At 39.9% G+C, this 23,796-nt stretch overlaps 3 protein-coding genes across 3 annotated transcripts; 1 reads left to right on the top strand and 2 right to left on the bottom strand.

Moving 5' to 3' along the window:
- On the top strand, window positions 1-10,823 carry LOC145894824 (uncharacterized). The gene is made up of 21 exons (XM_082983474.1): window positions 1-137; window positions 2,282-2,327; window positions 2,970-3,073; window positions 3,316-3,489; window positions 3,694-3,804; window positions 4,113-4,334; window positions 4,486-4,701; window positions 5,318-5,476; window positions 5,842-5,973; window positions 6,268-6,373; window positions 7,015-7,046; window positions 7,444-7,569; window positions 7,633-7,938; window positions 8,180-8,479; window positions 8,571-8,688; window positions 8,841-9,172; window positions 9,292-9,417; window positions 9,916-9,978; window positions 10,038-10,157; window positions 10,528-10,563; window positions 10,624-10,823. The coding sequence occupies exons 1-20, from the start codon at window positions 74-76 to the stop codon at window positions 10,530-10,532; spliced, it is 2,862 nt and encodes a 953-aa protein (XP_082839600.1). The 5' UTR covers window positions 1-73; the 3' UTR covers window positions 10,533-10,563; window positions 10,624-10,823.
- Window positions 10,824-13,721: 2,898 nt separating this feature from the next.
- On the bottom strand, window positions 13,722-16,372 carry LOC145895297 (cathepsin D-like). The gene is made up of 9 exons (XM_082984085.1): window positions 16,251-16,372; window positions 15,899-16,043; window positions 15,715-15,838; window positions 15,547-15,653; window positions 15,307-15,491; window positions 15,032-15,128; window positions 14,701-14,874; window positions 14,522-14,626; window positions 13,722-14,065 (listed from the first exon to the last, which is right to left on the bottom strand). The coding sequence occupies exons 1-9, from the start codon at window positions 16,304-16,306 to the stop codon at window positions 13,904-13,906; spliced, it is 1,155 nt and encodes a 384-aa protein (XP_082840211.1). The 5' UTR covers window positions 16,307-16,372; the 3' UTR covers window positions 13,722-13,903.
- Window positions 16,373-19,596: 3,224 nt separating this feature from the next.
- Window positions 19,597-23,134, bottom strand: LOC145895878 (uncharacterized). Its single transcript, XM_082984660.1, has 5 exons — window positions 21,785-23,134; window positions 21,213-21,412; window positions 21,106-21,142; window positions 19,828-20,500; window positions 19,597-19,673 (listed from the first exon to the last, which is right to left on the bottom strand). The coding sequence occupies exons 1-5, from the start codon at window positions 23,132-23,134 to the stop codon at window positions 19,597-19,599; spliced, it is 2,337 nt and encodes a 778-aa protein (XP_082840786.1).
- Window positions 23,135-23,796: the final 662 nt, after the last annotated feature.

Below are 23,796 nucleotides of genomic sequence, written 5' to 3'. Positions count from 1 at the left end.
CAAGCGTGAGAAGACCTGGTCGTTTATTGAATCCTGCGTTGCTTCGTTTTCAAGTTGTGAAAATAAATTGAACATGTCTGCTGCTCAACTTCCGACGATCTTGCTGATTTCCTGCTGCATTCTGGCCTTGGGAATAAGTAAGTTAGCGTTGTGTTGTAATTTTAAAAATAAAATCTTAAGTGTTTTACTACTATAGGTCTAGTGCTTTACGTGTAGTGTTACATACATGTTCTAAAGGAATTTTATCCGCGAAACATTGCACAGTTATTGGCAAGGAACCCCCAACACGTAAATCCAAACGTATTTACCAAAATTGTCAAATTTTTTACATCTTTTTGGCAATGTTTCCATGCTTGTATTACCAAAATGCTTAATAGGCATGTTCAGTACTTTTTGCTTACAAGCTTTGAAGGACCCGTAAGATTTTGTCATGGAATCCTAGCTTCCGCGCAATCTACTTTGCAAAATCTAGTTTAAATGAATAAATGTTTTATAGAAACACTCAAATACTGATTTTCCTGTCGACATTTCTGGGTTACAAAGTTCATTACAAAGTTTTGTTTCTTGATCTTGGGCACACAAAATAGAATCTTTCGTCATCTATTCGACACAAATTATTGCAACATCAATTGGGTAATAGCGCTTGGAGAACTTTATTGGTACTGAGTATAGGCCAGAAACTGATTTATATTTGATAACTAACCGTCAGAATCATACTTTGTTGTATATTGTGTCTAAAAAAATCAGATCGCACTAACGCATATCGTCTGTGTTTGGGATATTTTGGATAAGGACAGACCCTCGGTCATGTTCAAGCAGAGCAGACTGCATTCCTGTATTTTCACAATATTTTCCCTTGTTATTATGTGTATTAGATATCTACATTATTGTATTGTTTGCAAAAAGCTGTTTGGCGAAACTTCAAATTAACATCTAAGAAAGTTTGATATAAGTGAAAACACCAGATTCGAGTGACGTATTACGACCATGGGAAAAATCGGCGCGAGGTGATTGTTGCGTCATAAAGGCATGCGCATTGGACGTTTTTATTGCCTGTCGTAAACAAACACGCACTGCCACGTGTGTTTATTCTTCCGTGCATGGCGATGTATTGAGGGGAACACGTGGAAGACCGTCGGCGCGACGGGAAAACGTGGCAAAGTGTCATCCCTTCGAACGTAGTTTATATTAAACACTGAATTGAAAGAACCCCTGCGTCCAGAGGTAACACCCCGTCTCTTTAAGTGCCACATTGGAAGAAGAATATGCGTAAAACTATGACTTGGATAATAAAGACGACACAATAATACAATGTAGTCAACTGAGTCCAAATATCAGAAATTAAAAAGTTCCCTCTTCAGTGTTTTTAGTTTTGTTTTAATGTTCCACTTTGTGATCGTGTTTCAAGCATTTGCAATTTGTTCGAACCGCCTTGTTGCGTAATCTAATCTTTAAGCAACTAGCGTCGTATTAGATATCATAAAGTCAATCCGGTAATACTTAAATTGATATAATTCGTAGAACGATGATCCTTATAAGATGTCAAGTGCGGTTTTGGCAACAGGACACTTGGCAAACCGCCTCGATCGCAATTTCAAAGGTCACCGCGAAACACGTCCGTAACGTCATAAACGCCACTTTTTGTTTGGTTAACGTAACGGATGTCGACCCACAATTATCGGTGTAAACCAAGGCGAGGCGCTTCTTTGCATGGCAACGTTGCCTGGGGCGCGGACATCCGCGTAAAATACGAGTGGAACCCTTGTTAAATCTTCATTTACACGAGCAACGTTCAATTCACGCCGATCTTCCGGTTTGACAACTTGTCAAAACATCAAAGCTATTCAAACCGGTGTTCCCTAATTATAGCGCGGCTCAATGCCAAGTTTTGGGTGGAAATATGCGACGGCCTGACAAATCGTGTTAACGAACAAGTATTAAATCTCAATTCCGCAACACATTAGAAATTTAGCCACGTAAAAATCAGATCCATGGTCATTTTTACCGGGAATCAACATCTTCCTTTTTTGTGCGGAACATACAATGACATTGTCTCCATAGTATTTACTCCCACATTTTCACGCAAAATATTTCACACCTCACTTGCGCCCGATGTCAAGTTTTTCATCGAAAAATCGCAACCAGTCGAATTCAACATGTAAGTTTTGTTCGGTTAAGAGAGCTAACCTATAACTCTCTCAGCACTAAAGGAAATCCAACAAATACAGAATGTCTGTTATTCATCAACCAATTCTCAATTTCAATCAAATGTAATTTTCAGGTTCAACGACGGCACAGAAACAATGCACACTGCTGCTGAATGAAAGGTATGTTTCGGACGGTAATCGTGATTTTTACATTATTAACTCACCCAGTATAACCAGCATGACGTTGAGTGTTTCACAAGTAAATGCCCCAGGGAGTACAAAAATATCACAACTCTGAAATTCTGTATCAGATAAGCGATATCTCAACTGCAAGCATCAAAAACATTAGTTGGTTTATGTTGGGCTAACAGAGCTATGGTTTTCATATAAGACCATCACCACATGTCTCCTAATATTTAAATTCTCACAGGTTTTCGTATTTGGTCGTGTTAACAATAAACCACAATTCTAAATAAACCCCAGCTAGCAGGGGAGTGGCGTCGTGAAAAAACTTCTCCGATTTTAGTTTGACTCCGACTTCTTTTGTTTAAAAATGTCGTTTAACTGGGGTAATATGGTCGCGATTAAGACAGCACAAATATTCGGATTTGGCCGAATACCTGAAAGCAATTATTCGAATTCGAATCCTAGTCATTCCGTTTTGTTGCTTCCTTAACAATTTACCCAAGACGCTGAAAGTAATTTACAGCAGTTGGTAAAAGTCCCCTATACCCTTCCAGGTAGATTGCAAATATTTGAACTCGAATTGTTATCGGACGTCCACCATATTCAAACAAAATATTAGGTCTGTATTTGTTCCAGGGTTCAATGTGCGTATCCAGGAATATCCCAAGCCGCTTGCGAAGGGCAAGGATGTTGTTTCAACGGTGCAGCCAAACCAAACTGTTACTTTACCAGAGAAAACAGTAAGACAAGTCATTGTTAGTAGGCCTAGTTATTGTTATAAAATGAGTCTGGGTTAAGAATATTTATTTGTTTAGATGCTTTTTTAACAGTTAATGTGTCTTTACCAACGCAAGGTTCGATAATTACAATGACACAATTAAACTAGCGGAAAAGGGCTACCACAGCGGTTCATCCAAATTGGAAGTTCCATTAAAACTTGTAGCAAATCGGCAACACTTAACGCATTTACATTTATGTACAGTTCCAAAATATTCGGAATGGGACAACTGGTCACAATGTTCAAAAACCTGCGGTAAAGGGGAGAAAACACGAAGAAGATTTTGTTTGTACAGCGATCTACGACCCGCTCCGCCCAGCCTTTGCGAAGGGGAGAATGAGGAAACTGAGGATTGCAACCGACGAGATTGTGGAGACCGTACGTTCCGCTTTATACCTGATTAAAAAATTTAGCTTTGACGAAATGAACTAATGACTAAAAATTCATTCCAAAACCACTTTTTTTTCAACCTACCTTTCAAACGAATAGGCTGTATTTAATATACGATATTAAAATTAATTCCAGGGATTTTAAGCAAATTTAGGTTTCATACGAAAAGACAAAAATATTTTTTTCTTTTAGCATCATCGTGCGTGGAGCGTTACAGTGCGATATGTCAGGCAAGGAAAGCATCGTGTGAATCCGAAAGAATTGTGAGACAACAATGCCCGATTACTTGCGGATATTGCGAAAGTGAGGATATATAAAAAAAAACACAAATTTAAAATTGAAACAAAAATACCTTTCTGAAGCTTCGAAATCATGTGACATTTCTCAGAACTTTTCAGGGAACGCTGAAATGAGTAACAAACATTCAGCTGCAGTATGAACTTTATTTAAAACAAAAATACACATAAACTGACGAAATTGGTATATAGCCTACTGTCTGTTACCTTTTATGAGAATGGACTTATGAAATGGACGTCGGTCAACACCGGTCTGCGCAGATAAATCCCTGATAATTTCTCTCGTAAGTTTTGTAATATTTTGTATTTCATCAGACACAGGTTCTACAGGCCCCGGAGAATGCAAGAACGACTTGACTGACTCCGTATGCAAACGAGCAATTGACCTAACGTCATGTGATCGAGATGTAAATGGCGTGAAGTTATCCAGCCTATGCAGCAAAGCTTGCAATGCATGCGACCAAACAAACATTGTCACAGCAACTACAACTGCTGCGCCGACCACCGCAAGCCTTCCCGTGTTAACATATCCTATCAGTAAGAACCCAGTAGGAATTTATTGATTTTAATCGCAAACCAAATGACATTTGATGTAATTTTCGTGAAAAAACGTCACTTTTGTGATAAAGACAAAGTGTTAACTCAACGCAATCCGTTCAATCAAATCTCTTGACTTAATCATTTACAGCCGCTTGCATCGACGAGTATCCCACCTGCCCCAGAATCCGACAACTTTGCAACGATCAGAGCAGATTCAACGATCTCTACCTGTACTGCCGACGAACATGCAACTTTTGCGCGATGCCGATTCCTGCCATATATCTGGCCTACTTACCTACAACCACTCCCACTACCACCACGACTACAACGACCACAACGACGACACCAGTGCCAACTACAACAGGTTGAAGCAAATTTATTGTTAGTTAACCTGGTATATTTTTAATTTACTGCAGCGTATTTGTTGGTGTTGTAGATAAACATTTTCTCATGGCACAGAAATTGTTAATGTTGTTTACATTACATACATAGGCCTACTTATTTGTGTTATAGGCCTACAATAACAGAAAACTAGACATCTCTTTTCCCAACAATACCATTTAAAATGTAGTCTTTAGAACAATATCAAGTGTACTACTAAAAAACAGTGCAATAATTTCAATAACACAAATATTAAGCTTAGATGTATTTAAATTTTCATATCAATGTTGACAATTTGTGTCCTAACAACAAGACCTATACCAGTGGTGGGATTCAAATATCTTAGCATCTGGTTTTCTAGCTAGAAGCATAAAACATAGGCCTGCACATACAGTTGTTAACAACCGGTTCGCATAGTTTATTAAATTCCAAGATCCAGTAACCAGTTTCTCGCGAACCAGCTGAATCCGACCACTGACCTGTACTAAATAACACAACAAGTTTTAAAAAACTAACCACTGGTTTAATTCCTAAGACTGGTATGAATATCACAACTGTACACAAGTAAAAGTAGTGAAATAAGATGTTGTTTGCAACAGCACAGCCAGAGTGCAAGGATGGACTGGGCAGGCAAATTTGCCAGCAAGCGATATCAATTGCATCATGCAGTTCCCTTGTGGAAAACGTGACACTTGCAAGCTTGTGCAAGGAAACTTGTGGAGTGTGTAGACCAACAACAACCGTTGTTCCTACCACAAGTATGTGTTTGTGAAGATTGTCGATTCACTCACACGGTCAGCACAAGGTGTCCCAGAAGTGGTTCTTCAATATATTTCGAACAATCATACATGTTTTTAACAAAGTATTTTTTTCACCAAACCTGAAGACATCAAGTATAAATGTCTTGCATACAAACTGTCAATGTCATCTTTTCCTGTACTGACTTTTGGGACACCCTGTGTTTTGACAAAAACACTTTTAAATTTAACAACTGCATATTTTTCAAATTTAAAAATACAACTTTTTTATTTAGAGTGCCAACTGTAATATTAAAAATATTGGGTTGTATTTATTTTAATACATTCAAGAAAGAGTTATGCTCACAGCTGTCCAATTTTTACAGGGACCACCACAGCTACAATTCCAACAACAACTATTACAACAACCACTGCAACAACCACTACAACAGCACCAACTACAACAGCACCAACTACAACAACCGCTACAACCACACCAAGCACTATTCCACAAACCGGTGAGCCACAAATAATTTATTTATTGAAAGGTCGAAAGTGGTTGTTCCAACAGTTTATTCGAGTTTTAAAAATTTCAGAAAATATGACCAGTTTTTGAAGTAAACAAAAATTTTGTAAGCTGCATACAGATGGCCACTGTTTCGGGCTATAAGGTCTTATCATTGATCAACAAAAATTACTAAATAGACAAGGCAAAAAATCAAATTCGTGTTTTTTTGGCATAGTTTTGGTCAAATTGTGAAAATGATTAGATAACTCAACCACAATTATTTTTTTTTTAATTTTGTTTGCAGATTGTTTTGATGTGCACACTTACTGCAAAGATATAACAACCCTCTGCCAAGATCCTGCCTATTCCACAATAATGGCAGGATGTAAAAAAAGTTGTAACAGCTGCAGGTAAATCTTGCACACACGAAAGCGTAATGCATTTTTACTGGACAAGGAAAATAAATGCCAATGCATACATCATGCATGGCAGCAATAATATGGAACGCTTGCCTCCGCTGCCACTGTATTTCTGCATGAACTTGATCAGTCAACACCATTGCAAATGAAAACTTCTTCTCTTGCTGTTACTTGTATATAACCTTTTCAGATTTTGCATGTCATTGAATAAAGTGTTTTCTAGCATTTGCTTTGCACATTTTACATTGATTCAGTGTCAGACAATAAATTTTCAATTCTTTTACCTCTGCTTGCCAATTTTTTCCTTGTTCAACTTTACTAGGCATGCTTTCTAAAACTGCTTTGCAAAAAACATCATCTATCATTTCTTTAATTTTCCTATACTAATAAATCATGACACATTTTTTTTTTAATTTTCCAAATTGATTTCTGGAGAAATAAACATTTTCTTTGTGAGATTATCTTTGCTTTGTCACGTGTATATTGATTACCAACTTGCTAATTGGTAAGTTCGTTGCAAACAACTTAACATAACTTGACATTGGACCTTAAAAAGAAGATTGTTGTGTTTAACAATAAAGTACAAGATATAGATGTACATTTACTGCTCTAAAAACACATTTTTATTTTAGACCAGATTCCAATGAAGGAAGGCTTTCAACTGGTAACTAGTTTATTGAAGTTGTAGCATGTGGTGGCAACAATTGATTTTAGAAACAAAACTGCCAAGTAATATTAACATCATATGCTGTATAAATTTGTTGAAATAAATTTTATAATAATCTACTGTACAAACAGTGATTATCCGTTTTAGCTAAAATATGCATTTGCTTTGTTACAGTAAACTTGGTCATGTTCCTAGGCATGATTGTACCAATAACAAAGATTACTTCTGTTTAGTTTAAACTAACTAATAACCCAAATTAAATGAGACATGTTCTTTTTCCATGTACTCACTAACATTGACAATTGATTGACAAAAACTCACTTAGTGTGCTTTGTATAATGAAAGAACATATACTTTGAAAAAAGTTTTAAAATAGTTTAATTTTGATTGTAAGCACAAGAGTGTGTTGACAAGCTTTCTAACTGTCATGAGTTGGCAATCCACTGCCAAGATCCTTCATACAACCATATTACAACATTCTGCAATGACACCTGTGGAAGGTGCAAAAAACCAAGTCAAGGTAAAAAAAAAGTCAAGTCTAATCGAAAGTAAAAATAATCAAAATGAAATATGCTTTTGCCAGGCACGGTGGGAAAACCTACTAATGTCCAAATTTCTGTGAACTCCAATGCACCAATCACAATTACAGTTACATGGGAAATGCCACAGGGTGATACAACAACATTGTTTCAAGTGGTCCTGACACCTCAAGATTACATGGGGTCACCCGTGACCATTGACGTTGTGGTCACAAACAGTGATTACACAACAGCAGTTGTAATTAAGGTTTCTGGTTTAATTCCTGGAGTAACATACACAGTAGTTGTAATTGCCAAGAGGGGTTCATTGGATACAAAAACTTCACTTCCTTCTGATCCAGTTCATTTACGTACGTTTATCAAAAAAATATTGAATAATTGAATAATGATATATAAAAATAAAAAGCAAACTATGTTGTTATTGCATATTATAATTATCTAGTTATTTACAATGCATTTGTTGGAAAAGGTAAACAGCATAGGTTCATGTTTAAACAACAAAGAGTCACTTAAAGTATATTTAAAAAATATATTAAACAAGCAAAGAAGTGTTCGTTTTTTTTTCATTAGACGTTTTTTTTCATTTTACAGCACCACCAATTCCTTCCAATGTGATGATGTACCACAACAATCCCAATAATGTCACAACATTAAGAATTACGTGGAACATGCCACAAGAACCATATGTAGCAACAAAGTTTATGATCAATTTGCACAATCTAAAATCTGGGCAAAATATGAACACCACATACGACATCGACTTTGTTCAGCAACAATATGAATATGTCATGAGAGGTTTGGAGCCAGGCTCTCACTATGTGGCTAGAGTTTACTCCAGTGCAGGTGTTAGTAGAAGTGCACCGTCTCTTCCATCTACTCCACAGCAAACAGGTCAGTTGTAATGAACTATTTTTCTAATGTTAACCAATATCAACATTTTAAACAGAATCTTATTAAACATTTTAACACTTTTACTGTTTAGTATGTGGCGATACATATGGACAATGTGATCAATTATCGCAATTCTGTAGTGATGATAATTACAAAACACTTCTGATGAAAACATGTTCCCTCACATGCAATTTTTGCCAAGAAGGAATGTAAGTATGATGTTGTAACAATAAGCATTAATTTTGTCCAATAATGGGGTTTTGTCAATGTATTGCATCATGCAATTCTCTTGTCTAATTAAAATCAAGCAAAAATAAACCTTTTGCCAAGCAAGGCCCAGAAATTGTTGTGCTATCAACAGACTTCCACGGGACTTTGACATTACAATTTTGGCAACAACAAAACAGACCACCACCATATTACCAACAAACATGGCACCAACCACAACTACCATGGCACCAACCACAACTACCATGACACCAACTACAACTACCATGGCACCAACTACAACTACCATGGCATCAACTACAACAACAATGGCACCAACTACAACAACCATGGCACCAACTACAACAATCATGGCACTAACTACAACAACCATGGAACCAACAACAACTCAAAAACAAACCATAACAACCAGTGAAGTTGTTACCATTTTGACCACTTTGATACCAACAACAAAACAACCAGATGGTGAGTTTTGTAATAACAAAAGTTAACCTTAAAAGTTAATTACCAACCATTTTGTTACATCAAATGATTACATTCATTCAAGTCAAAAGTTAAAGTTTTGTATTCATAAATTTGTACAGGCTGCCAGGATATTTCAAATCTGTGTCGGAGATTTCAAAACACAGATTATTGCATTGAGCAATTCAGACTACAAATCAATTGTGCAGTATCATGCAACTCCTGTGACATCCGTGCAGCATATTTGGGTAAACAGGCTTTGTTAAAGCAAGCTGTGTACAATTTGTATTAAATTTGCAAGCCACGCTCTTGGGTATGTAGGCAAAACTATCATTTAGCTGAATTATATTTTTAATCATATCACTTCATAGATGTATGTACTCTGCATACACTTTATCATAACACAGTCAAATCAAAAAAAAAATGCTTATGACGGATCCTTTAAATTTAGTTATTTGGCTAGTCCAAAGGAAATGGCATGAGAAAGTGTATGTACATTTTCCTTGTATGTGAAGCATTTAATCCCTGTGAATCACTGTGCTTATTTAGGCATCACTTCTTGTGATATTCCCTGGTGTAATGTCATATTTTTTAAAGACCGTAGATTGCCAAATTTTACATGGGTTCACATCTTATTTTCCAACAAACACAAATATCCTACATACATAACCTGTTTGTATGTCTATGCATGTGTAGTAGAGCATACATTTATAACATTTTATAAAAACATTCATTTTTGAAAACAGCTACAACAACAACAGCTGCTCCCACAACAACTGCTCCCACAACAACTGCCACCACAACCACAGGTATAAGTTAAACTGCATGTGCATTTATTTACAATTTAAACAAAACTGCAAACTTACAGATAGTGGAGTGTGTGAGGACAAGTTCCCATCCACTTGTGGCCGTGTGAGAAACAGCAATTTGTGCAACAGGTTTAAGGCTTTCAAAGCAAATTGCAGGAAAAGCTGTGGAGTATGTGAAGGTAAGTAAAAAGTGTCATAAGTATCCAGAGTAGCCGTCCGCCTATATCCCAGAAAAGACAATAAGCATGCTGCTTTGTGATGGGATACGCACAAGGGAATCACTAACATTTTTTTGTAACAACCATGCCAATATCTTAAATTATTGAATATTCTTAAAAGGCTGATGGTATTGTCTTGATCATAGATAAAATATTACATACAACACAGTTTTGTTACTTTTCAACAGTAATTATAAAAACATGTAACTGAAAAAATAAAAACAGTATACTGCCAATGTTAAGGAAAGTGTGTATGTGTGTATTCCTAAAAGCACAAATCAACTACTTTTGGAGTACACCATGTTTTACAAATACTCTTAATGTTTTTCAGAATAGACAGGTAATTAAAGCTGGACAAGTATATAAGGTAATACAATCTCTTGACAGTTTTGAAAACCTATGTTTTATCTACCAAACCTCTTTACAGAATTTCTGTTTCTGACAACATCAACGTGATGCTGATTGCTGTTACTGCACTTCCACAAATATTGCATATTTGTGCCAGTTTTTAGGCATATTCAATCATGAAATAGTAAAACAAAACCTAAATGTAGATCACATACAGCAAAAAAATAAAAAACGATCAATAGTTTTACATTAATTTTTGTACATAACTATTACTTTTTCACCACCTGTTTTGTTTATTTGTGTTTTTCTATTTGTTTTTTTAAATAAATATCACACTCTGTCTCAACATGCAAAATGAGTTGTACATTAGTAGAAAACAAGTGGAAGCGTGGGATATATTTTTCAAGAACTTGATTAAAAAACTTTTTTTGAAAATTGTAATTCCTGACCAAAGCCATGGTGCGTCGTTCGTACTAGGGCAAAAAGCAATCACAAAATTTTGTTTCTTCGAATAATACAAACCGGATTGACGCAACTCTTTCTTCAAATGACATCTTTGCGAGATTCGTGCATTTAGTTGAGACACGCAAATTCAAATTCGTGGTTGCAACTATGCGTCATCAATGAGTATGACGTCACAATGCTGCAGGTAAAAATTGGCGGAAAATGCATTGGTTTAGATAGCAGTTCTCCAATTAAACGCGTGTAATGCCGCGGTAAATTAATTTGTGCAGAAACTTTCGAACAATATGATGTAGATTCCTTCATAGTGTGATTAAAAGTTTTATTTTGCACAACCCCTTACTTGGCCACTTGACGGAATGTAGCTTATGGGTGGAGTTTTTATATGCGCAACCATCGAAGCAAAGAGCCCTGGTATCGTTGCTTGGTTACAAAATAGGTCGAATTTATTGTGACTATTGATATGAGGTTGTCTGCGATTATAAGCTACCTAATTGCTTTCCAACGGCCGAGAGCGGCAGTGTTTGCACATGTTGCCACACAGGTAAGGGAAAAATATATCAGTTTGCTAAAAGCTTTTTTGTATCCTAAGGCAGTAACAAAGTGCAGTAATGTTTCATGCAATGGCATGAGCATTTGTGACAAATCGCAGTATGATATCAAAAATGTTTTTATGCACACCAAACAAGACTACAAGACATTTTTGGTGTCGGTCAGGCTTACGACCCCGGACATATCACTGATATATTTTCGATACATACAGCAATTGAAGACAGGATTATAAAGATTTAAAGTGATTGAGTGGGTGAGTAGGTGAGTGGGTGAGGTACTATGAATGCTTAAGTGATGCTACAAGTACGACGAAGTGGAAATCTGTGTGCTTTTGTGCGAGTGCAAAGGGGGCGCGGTGCCATAGTCAACTGCTGCAATGAAGATTTCTTTCTTCATCTTTCCAATCTCGTTAAAAACCGTTTGAAACTTTCATAAGAAAGCAACTGACTATCGACAACCCCGCAAAAGTGAAGAGCAGCGAAACTTAGTAGAATGAATAAGACATGATAGGAGTCCGGAAAGATGGCGTCACGCAATAGTTGATTGTGTAAAGTTTCGCATCTATACAATTTCGAAGAGGCCTTTTACAACAACAGAACGTTTTTGGGGAAGTTTGTCATCTGCAACTTTATTTACTGTGCTAATATTCTGATAACACGACAGCCCTGCAAACCGCACCAAGTGATTTGACGCACTTTGTTCCAACCGAAACGTCAACGTATTAACCTGCTGGAAATCTCAAACCACGATTTTCTTGCAACATTTGCTTGTTGATTGAGGCATTTTTCGGTAAAGTTTTGATTGTGCTGTTTTCCAAATGCGGGCGTCAAAAGTGCTTTGAGGAGTTGCAAACTCCAAGTTACAAATTTCTGGTACAGTTAGCATGCGTTCTAAGCACTGGTCTAGAAGTGGCCAACCTTCTGTTAATCATGCAGCAGCCTTTTTTTTTCCTTTTTAACACAATTCGTTATGACTTCAACACAATTCGTTATGACTTAAATGATCTGTGTTAAGCGGACAATGTTGATAAATTCGCACGGTTGTTAAAGAAATGGTATGTCGTGTAGTATTATAATGCGGGCATCATTGTACAGCGTTTCCGAAACAAAGTTTACTGAGGGTTATAAACACCACAACTAAGTTAGATTCGGTCAGTTGCTTATTACTTGAGTTATGTAATTCACTGCAATGTCCACGAAATATAATGTAAAAACAAATTCGTCAAATGTTATAATATATCTGACAATTGTAGCATATCTTCGCAATCTTTATGCTACAACGTAAGAGATCGTAAGAATAGGTTCAGTTTAAATATTGAGAGGAAGGGTTTTCAATGCTCCAACCGCAAACCCGGTAATTTCTATTTCATCCGCTACAATTAAAGTAATTACACTATCTCTTTGGGTTGGAATGAAAACTAATAATTTTTGATACCACCTTGGTTAAAGATTTGTCAAAACATGGGTGTATAAGTTATAATCAGTGTATATCAATCACATTACTCCAGCCATACGTTCTACACTAAAATAAACACTTCATTTTGATGCAAGACTTCACACAATTAAAAATGCGTGACGTCGTTTTCCCAACATCCTTCTTTCATCCGACCATAGTCACAAGTAGTTTCGTTATTCGTTTCATAGTTAAATTTAAGCGTTGTCTGAAACATGTTGTTCACCAGGGTTTAGCCGTTAGTTGGCTATTACTTTATATCAGGCATTGATTCTTTGCCCTTTACCCATCAAAATCACAGATCAGATGTCGCATTCCCTTCTGTTATACTTTGGATTTAGTCATGCCGAGGCCCAGGATATCCTGGGTTCAAATTACGATGTGGTCAAAAAAAAAAATATATATATATTTATATAATCAACCCTTAAGATTTGGCTTCCGTACACCACCTAATTTTACTACATTACTACATTTTACCACATTCAAAAAACTAATACATATTTTTCAACCTTTTCTTGGTTAGGTATATTTTTAAACAGATCACATAATCAGCGAAACAGAAAAAATACTTGCAATAGAAATCTATTATTTACACTTGATTAATGAGAGTTTGATTTCTTGGAATCGCCTGTATGGTCTCTATGGCTGACAGAGACTCAGTAACGGATTACTACAATATATTATAAATAATCCTGAGTCGTCCGTCAGTTTAAAGTTTCTACGACATATATATTTCGCCTGTGTTTGCAGGCATCATCGGTATCGCAAAAAACAACACAACAACGCAGTAAACCAGCAGTAATACAAATACACTTGATTATATATTTCTTTTCATGTGTATATCAACGACACAGCTTTTTAATAATTGCTGCTCAAGTTGGGCTTGATAACCATCACTTTGAAACCGGCGCCAATGTTGCGAATCCAACACGGTTGTTGGCGATATCGAAAGTTGTGTAGTAATTTCTCATAAACATGACACCAAAGATCCACAATGGACCATCTTCTGACATCATGTTATTGCCGTAAAACCCGAAGAAGCAATCCTCCGCAAACTGTTACAAAGGAATAAAATGTTTACTCAATAATACCGTATAGGCACAGTTTAACAATAGAAAAAATGGCTAAAATAAACACCAGATTTTAGCGGTCGATGTTATAAACAAATCAGCAGTTTCAAATTGCAACTGAGGATGCCCGTGCAGACGAAATCGATTTTTCAAGATTGCTCATAAATCAGACAATGGCGATGGGCGGTACAGGAAGTTCAGCATTTAGTCATTACAGCTTTTATCAGACCTATGATGTAGGGTTGGAACAATGGTATACTTCATACATTTAAGAGTAAATCAAAGTTTAAAAAACCGGTGTTGTTGCAACAGTCTCGTACGTCCAATTGATATTGTCCAAAAAAAATCGAATTAAATTTCTCATTTTTTTCGCCGATTCGGGGGTTGTTATTGAATTACCAACTCTCTTAGGAACCGAAAAATATACTGGTTTGAACGAACCGTCACGACGTACTCCTCGGGTGTGAGAACGTATTTGATGCCGGAGAGAGTGAATGCAATATTCGGCATTAGATGCTTGTCTCCACAATTCAATTCATATCGATTCTACAACGAACAATATAGATTAGATAAACACATAAAGCGCAGGTAGCAAGTTTTAATATTTTTAACGTGATCACCTTCGTGGAGGTTTCCATAGCTCCAACAGCATGGGCCATCATCGCAACTTCATCTGTAGGGCCAATAAAATTGTTAAAACCCGAACCAATCATTGCCAGACAACCACCGACACAAGCTTTGGTACCAGCCTTATCTCCAACACTAATACCATCCACGGAAATTTGCCAGTTATTCTGAAAGTCAACATAATTGATGATCAAATTGAACGACACGGTGCTACAAATCCGCTTGCGTGCGCCAAGGGGATTAGTAACAAACAAAAATTCTGTCGTTGGTTTATTTTGAATTGCAGACATTTTAGTGATGTGCAAATGGACTACTATAGGTTACCTTTCCAACAACTTTATGGTAGTTAAACTTTCCAGTGAATCGTGCAGGGTTCACACCACCCAGATATAACTCTCCACCATCTGGTTGTGACAAATCTCTAAATTATGATAGGTTCAATAGGACAGACAGGAAAAGATATAGGTAATATTTCGCAGGTTCGAATAACAAGACAAATATTGTGTTTCAAAAAACCAACTTTGAAAAATGATTTCTGACCGCGACGAACGCGTCTTTTTTGTTTAAATAATACATGCACCATTTTACAACTAATTTACTTGTTAAGATAGAATGAGAACTGATTTTTTGTCACTATCCCCTTTTGAAACATGTGATTGAACATAGGTGTATAGTTGAAAGCTGGGAAATTCATTCCAACTATTCCGTCAAACAAATCATATCGAAGACCATCGGGAGTTTCAATTAACTCAACAAAGGTCTGATTCACACTCAAACCCCCAACCTGAAGAAATATTATGGTTTTCCTTCAATGATAAGGAAATTACCAAGTGTCTTACAGAGATCACATCTTGACTATAAATTCCTGTGTAACCTCCATACGAGTAATTCTTTCCTGTTTCAACATATGTTGAAGACTCAGCACTATTATATTTGTGATGCTTGGCTGAAATAAAAATGTGCAATTTTCAGACAACGCAAAAGCGTGTCGGCCATGTTATACTCACAGCATGCAACCCTGTTTGTGTCACATTTAACCGAGGGAACCCAAACGAATTCCTTTAGAGTATCAAAAAGGACGATAAATATTTGTGGAGGGGTTCCTATTCCAATTTCTCCCAAGTAAAACAACTAATATAGAATATTCTGGTAAGTTACGATATGTTTTTATGGATGTTTTGGTGAGGTTACATTATAATAGTTTACAAGAGGCACGGAAACAGCGGCCTTGCTGGAAGCAAATACACGTTTGTCGTGACGTTTCTGGAATTCGTTGATAATTGATTTTCTTTCCATTGAAGTTTGGCTCAAAGTCTCATGGGGTGGAAGATTTATTCTTCACCAAAAAGAACATATATTACACTTAGAGATAGAAATGGCATAATAAATATTTAATCTTGTAGTTTCACACATGCACTAGTAAATGGGTTTCCTGGATAATCTGACCCACAAAAAGTTAAAAAGATCAATGAGTTTTGCTGTTGCATCAAAACTGTAAACATGTAAAACATAGTTAACTGATTTCAAGATGGCACACACTCACATGTGAGCACTGCAAAGTGTTGTCAACAAAAATAACATCAAGACATCTTTCTTCATCTCTCCAATCCTGTTGAAAACTGTATCAAACTTACACTATAGAAACCAACTAACTACCGAACAACCCTGCAAAAGTGAAGAGCAGCGAAACTAAGTAGAATGCTTTGGACATGATAGGAGTCCGGAAAGATGGCGTCACGCAATAGTTGTTTGCGCGAAGTTTCGCATCTATACAATTTCGAAGAGGTCTTTTACAACAATAGAACGAACGATTTTGAAGAATTGTATGAGCTGCAGGCAGATGGCCTCTGTTACGACCTAAAAGGTCTCATCAGTGCAGCCGATGTGACTTTCAGACGACTTTGCTGACCAAACGGCCAAGCAAAGACTTCCACTTTGTGGTGACTATACAATCACTGTCATCCGTTGGGCACCAAACCAGGTGCAACCTTGTGGAGAAAACAAGGTGACTTTGAAGGAGTTTGTCATCTGCAACCTTAATTACTGTGGTAATATTCTAATAACACGCCGGCCCTGCAAACGCACGAAGTGCATTTGAAGCACTTTGTTCCAATGGAAACGTCAACGTATTAACCTGAAGGAAATCTCAAACCACGATTTTCTTGCAACATTCACTTTTTGGTTGTGGCCATTTTCGGTGAAGTTTTTGATTGTGCTGTTTACCTAATGCGGTCATCAAAGTGCTTCGGGGATTAATACGAGTTCCAAACTGCTAATAAGAAATTCTGGTACTGTTAGCTTTGGTTTCAGAATGATCTTGTTTAGACTGTAAAAGTATCCCTGAATTGTAGAGATTTGTCACTACCAGATCATGGAGAGTTATATCTGTGTGGTGTGAACCCTTCAAGATTCACTGGAAAGTTGAACTACCATAAAGTTGTCGTAAAGGCATGTTTGTTTCCCATTAGTAGGTGCAGTAATGTCCACAATTTGGAACAAAAGTTTCCAAACAAATGTAACTCTTTGATTACATCAATTTACGTGCGCAAATAATTTCTTTGCACTACACGGATGAGTTTGACAAACAATTATGTTTCCTTCTTGGTTATAAATGTTGGACGTCTTGGCTAATTACTGTGGATTGTATAAGTGTTGGAGATAAAGGCAGTGACAGAGCTGGTGTGGTTACTATGTTTACATCTATAAAATCGTTTACCGTCAATAATCACACCAAGCTGCACTGATCACTTTATTGGTCGAAACAGTGGCCATCTGTGTGCAGCTCTCAAAATTCACATTGTCTCAATGCGTATTGGTATAATACTCATGTACCTTCATCCTTCATAATACTCATGTACCTTTATCCTTTTTCGTGCTTCTTTCGCCTTTTTGCCTTTTTCACGTTTGACTATTTATCGCCGTGTTGGCGTTTCGCTTCACTTGTCCTGATGAAGGTCTGTTGAATAACGACCGAAACGTCGTTTAAACAAGTTTTCATTTTGCCAGAAGAGCCTTAAATTACTAAGTCATATGTGTTACGGAATTATTTCGGCAGCTTTGCAATTCGGCGGTCAGATGTTTTTGGGTGGCGATGTTATCCCCCAATTAACCCTTCTACCTAATTCGGTACTTTTCACAAAGCTGCCTCCCTAATTCTGATACTGCCCAGAACCCTGCAATAACGGCTCACCACAAAGCCAAAGTAACCCAGGCTGATTTAACTTATTGGACGTCGTGTTAAACTAAAACGATTAAAAACAATACAAAACGCCAGTAATCAAGTTCCCAATAACTCACAACACTGTAACAGAGATGCTAACCACGCGACGCCCAGAAGAAGACTCGCCCGTTTTAGGGAAATCGTTCGTTACATGCAATCGCCAACCAATCAGGATGCGCCTTGCCGACACGCGGCACATCCGGGGCATACAAAAATAAACGGAGCGTGAAATAATAGGAAAGGGGAGACGAATGTAATAAACTAGTGTGGTGAAAGTGAAGTGAGAGAAGCGATATACGTGCGTAAAACAATATAATAAATAAGTGGTTACAACGAAAGAAAACAGTGAAATTACAAGGTGCCAGCAAGAGAGGTGAAAACAATGAAATAGATACAATGACTAACCAAAGTGAAAGGTGACGTGAAGGAAAGAAAATTCGTAACACTCCCTCAACCCAAGAATTGTCCTACTCCTGTTGGACATTGGTCTGCACGTGTGTCTCCGACGAGAATCGAACTGGCCGGCGCCGGGTCCGTGTAGACCTTCTGCATCCGCCCGAATTATCCGGTGAACTCGATACCTCTCCATTGTCCGCTCGGGTTGTATTTGGCCTAAATACATACACCAACGTAGGTTGTTGATCTTCAGCCTGCGGAGGTTCCGCCGTTTGCTCAGCGGGCATTGGGAATGTATCTGTGGTCGGTTTCAGCCGATTGAAATGGACAGTCTGTTGTTTACCAGTCCCATCTTCAATGACATAGTTCACAGGCCCGCGTACTTCGACCACTCGGTACGGACCTTTGTAGGGATACTGCAATTTCTTGCACCGACCTACGGGAACGACCGGGTTCGTTAACAGCACATAGTCTCCCATCGAGTATGGCTTTCCCCGTTGTCGCAAGTTGTAGCGGTCTTCCATACGCTTGCGCTGTGTCATAAGATTTTCCCTGACAATTTCTTCGGCCAGCTCTAGGCCGTCGCGTAACTGGTCGATCTCCACTCCGTAAGATCGTCTTGAATCTTCTCGGAGGGATCCCAATAAATCTGCCGGAAGGCGCAACGGTCGGCCGGTCAGAAGGGTGTGCGGAGCTTCTCCCGTTGCTTCATGGGCGCTTGCGTTGTAAGCCGCGACTACTCCTGGTAACGCCTCGTCCCATCGTCGTTCGTCTTTCTGTATGTAATTTCTTATCATTGTTATTATGGTCTTATTATTACGTTCGACACCGCCATTTCCGGGCGCGTGATGTGACGTGGTTCGGCTTTTCTTACAGCCCATCAGGCGCAGCAGCTCGGAAAACAGGTGACTTTCAAAATTTGTCCCTCTATCGGAATGGACCGTTTCCGGGACGCCGTGCACCGTAAACCAATTGCGGTAAAGCAAGCTAGCGGTCTCATTTGCGGTTTGGTGTCGCATCGGCCACGCTCTAACGTATTTCGTGAAAAGGTCGCAGGCTACCAGTATAAATTGGTAACCCGAACGGGTAAGTGGTAGTGGCCCAATAACATCTACTTCAATCCTTTGCATGGGTTTATCTTCATGCGAAGGTATAAGCGGCGCTTGAAAATGTTGTGTTGGCTTTTTGTTGTATTGGCACGTTATACAGTTGCGACAAAACGTCTCGACAGATTCGCGCCATTTATGCCAATAAAACCGCTCGGAAACTTTGGCTAACGTTTTGGCAATGCCCAAATGTCCCCCTCCATGTACATCACCATGTAAGGTGGACGTCGCTTCCCCGACAAGGCTTGTCGGCAAAACGATTTTTAAATCATCCTCCCAAGAGGAGTTTCCGCGGCAGCAAAGAATGTCCGCCTTCAGTAACAAGCCACTATAGCGGGACCAGTAGTGGCGAATCGCGGCGGATTCTCGCTTGATCGCTTTAAATTTCGGGCGTATACCTCTCTTGACCCATTCTCTTACGGCAGCTAGCTCCGGGTCGTTACTCTGCCGCTCCAGCAGCTCGTTCTGTTCATATCCGATGGTTGCTTTCAAGTCCACGGCGTTAACCTGTTCAATCCCTCGGCCTTCATCCACTATCTTGTATGGACATTCTGGATCATCCTCCAGGGAGTCTAGACGGGAAAGTGCGTCCGCGTTACGGTGTTTGCTTCCCTCCCTGTGATGTATATCAAAATCATAAGCGGAGAGATGTTCGACCCAGCGCGCGCATTGCCCGTATAATTCTTTTGACTTCCACAGCCACCTCAACGAGGAATGGTCAGTCCGTAACATAAATTTTTGACCAAGGAGATAGCAACGGTAAAGCTTGGTCGCAAATATTACGGCGAGCAGCTCTTTTCGCGTGGTCGAGTAGTTGCGCTCTGACCTATTTAGGGTACGGCTGCCATAAGCCACAACACACTCCTTACCGTCAACTTCCTGGGAAAGGGCGCATCCCACGGCCGTATCGGATGCGTCCGTGTCAAGTATGAATGACTTATTGAAGTTAGGGTAACAAAGGATCGGAGCGGTCGTAAGGTACCGTTTCAATTGAGCGAGGGCCTCCTGGCATTGGTCGTCCCACTGGAACCGCTTTCCTTTTTCTGTCTGCCTGTGGAGGGGACCTGCGATCTTCGCATAGTCACGAATAAATTTGCGATAGTAAGATGTTAGGCCTAAAAACTGCCGGATCTCTTTCACATTACGCGGTGTTGGCCATTCGGAAACCGACTGTACTTTGTTGGGGTCGCATCGTATTCCGTCCTTCGACAACACGTGACCTAAAAAAGCCACCTCCTCTTTGAAAAGCGAACACTTAGACGGCTTTAACGTCAGCCCCGCGGTTTGAATTCTCTCTAGGACGTCAGCTAGTCGATTTAAGTGTTGCTCGAAAGTATTGGAGTAAACAATAATGTCATCCAGATACGCTAAGGCACCCCGCCACTCGATCCCGCTTAATACCATGCGCATTAAGCGTTGAAAGGTCGCTGCCGAATTGCATAGACCCATAGGCATTACTTTAAATTCAAACAGGCCGACGTGACTGGTAAACGCAGTTTTCTCTTGCGAAGAGGCATCCATAGCGACCTGCCAATAGCCAGATTTCAGGTCTAGCGTAGAAAAATACGCCGCGTTCGACATTTGGTCAAGGCTGTCGTCTATCCGGGGGATCGGGTAACTGTTCTTTTTAGTTAGCTCGTTTAGCTTGCGATAATCGACACAAAAACGAGTCTCACCGGATTTCTTCCGAACCAACACGATCGGACTGCTCCACGGCGATTTAGACGGCCGAATCAGTCCTTGTTTGTCCATTTCTGCCAAAATCTCTTCCACTTTCGCCTTGTTGTGGTGGGGCATGCGGCGGGGTGGCTGTCGCACTGGAGCGTTATTTCCTGTGTCGATCACGTGACGCACCACATCCGTGCGTCCAAGGTCAACGTCAGATGTTGAGAAGGCGTCCTGGTTGGCGCGAAGAAGGGCAAACAGCTCTCCTCTTTGTTCTTCAGTTAGGTGGTTTCCGATCTGAGCTTGCTCTATAATGCACTTAAACGGGTCACGGTTATCCGCTGTTTCGTGTGGTGACACCGAACAAATTTCTGCGCAGCCGCCAAAACAATCCGGGTGTTTACATTTCGCCGACGATCCATCGACTACCACACAGGCGCCAGACATTGGACATTCGACATTGCCAAAGGCATAAACAGGCGATGTCTGGGCGATCCTTGAGCCGCTTGGTATTTCTACCGCTTCGTCCCCCAAATTCGCGACATAGACCCCAACAGTGTTACTCTGCGCCATTGTTATACTCGTAGCCGTCAACAACCCATATTTTTCCACAAACCCGTCTATCTTCTCAGTTAGAAAAGGGGTTTCCCTGGTGTGCGGCTTTTGGCAAAAGTTTGCTGTTACACATACCTCGGTAAATGCGGGGACGGTGACATCGTCGACGACGTACACCTCGGAAGGTTGTGGCAACGGCACCGGAGAATGCGAGAGTGGCACGCTTGCATCCCCTGCTGTTAGCACGTTGGCTTCGTAGCAGATCTGGCATTTGTTTGACTGGAGGAAATCTAATCCTAGAATAAGGTCGTGTGTAAGATTGTCCACAATGTAAAAACTCGCGTGAGTCATCAATCCTCCCACTCGGAGGGGAAGCTCGACGCAGCCTTTTACCGCCAATTGGTGTCCGCCAGCCCCGACCAAGTTCTTCTTTGAGCACCTCTTTACCCGGTCGTGATGCTCGGCGCTTAAGGAATGCCACTTTAGGGTATTAATCAAGCAGACACTGGACCCGGTGTCCAACAACGCACACATCCTCGTCCGGTCGACCAGTAGGTTGACAAACCGCAACGGCGCTGCGGGTGTAGCGGGTTTTTGTACCGACTTTGGCGCCAAACATTTGGGTGCATCTCGAGTTACACGTTTTTGGTCGAAGTGACATTTTATCTCCGGTGCGCGACGAATCGATCTGGGAAACGCAGGTGTACATGGTATGTTTTGACGTCTCCTGTCGACGTCCTTTGTGCGCATACCCGTATGCGGGCAGTCGCGCCGCATATGGCCCAGTCCACCGCAACCATAGCAAGTCCGTGCTCGCACGCGCTTTATGGCATCCACTTGAGCTTGTAACGCCGCCAAGGTGTCCTCGAGTTGTGTGTTCTTTTCCTTGGACCGTTTCTCCATGTCTTCTAACTTTTTTAGTACTAATTCCATCTCTGATGCTCTTGTGTTCACTGCAGCGACTTGGACAAAGCTCGGTGTTTGTGTATTGACTACGACTTGAGCTGCGGCTCTGAATGATCGCTCATACTTGATGGTGATCGGGATAGTGTCCGCGAGGCGCCGGTCTTGCAAGCCTCGCAATAAGGTAATGTACAGAACCTCATTTTTAAGGGCAGCTTCAGCGGAGTTGCTGTAGGCGCCATCGCCCAGTGCCTGTAGGGCGTAAACGAATTCACGTGCTGATTCGCCAGGTAATTGCACGCGCCTTATCAACTCGGCGCGTTGACGCTCTGCGTGTTGACCAGTAGCCCTTTGGCGCAATGCGCGTTCTTTGAGGTCCTTGTAGGAAACCTCGAACAAGTTTGCGTCTTTTTCTTGTATTGTCCATTTCAAGTCGTTGTCAATGCTTGCCAGGAACAGGTGTCGTTTCATTTCTTCTGAGGCCTCGACGCTCGTACAATATGACTCAAATACATTAAAATACTGTCCTAGGTCAGCTCCCGGCCGTAAAGGCGGAGGTTGCATTAAAACATTAAAAGCCATTGTTAAGAAAAACCAACCTTTAAAATATCATAAAACCAAAATACACGTGGGAGTCTTCCCAGTAAAACCAGCCGGGTGTGGTGACAGGGTCCTGGCGTGCTCGCCAAGTTGTTACGGAATTATTTCGGCAGCTTTGCAATTCGGCGGTCAGATGTTTTTGGGTGGCGATGTTATCCCCCAATTAACCCTTCTACCTAATTCGGTACTTTTCACAAAGCTGCCTCCCTAATTCTGATACTGCCCAGAACCCTGCAATAACGGCTCACCACAAAGCCAAAGTAACCCAGGCTGATTTAACTTATTGGACGTCGTGTTAAACTAAAACGATTAAAAACAATACAAAACGCCAGTAATCAAGTTCCCAATAACTCACAACACTGTAACAGAGATGCTAACCACGCGACGCCCAGAAGAAGACTCGCCCGTTTTAGGGAAATCGTTCGTTACATGCAATCGCCAACCAATCAGGATGCGCCTTGCCGACACGCGGCACATCCGGGGCATACAAAAATAAACGGAGCGTGAAATAATAGGAAAGGGGAGACGAATGTAATAAACTAGTGTGGTGAAAGTGAAGTGAGAGAAGCGATATACGTGCGTAAAACAATATAATAAATAAGTGGTTACAACGAAAGAAAACAGTGAAATTACAAGGTGCCAGC

This window comes from Ascidia mentula, chromosome 3 (assembly GCF_947561715.1).
Source record: "Ascidia mentula chromosome 3, kaAscMent1.1, whole genome shotgun sequence".
NCBI lineage: Eukaryota > Metazoa > Chordata > Ascidiacea > Phlebobranchia > Ascidiidae > Ascidia > Ascidia mentula.
The sequence above is the reverse complement of the archived record's forward strand: the minus strand, read 5'-3'. Positions and strand labels throughout refer to the sequence as shown.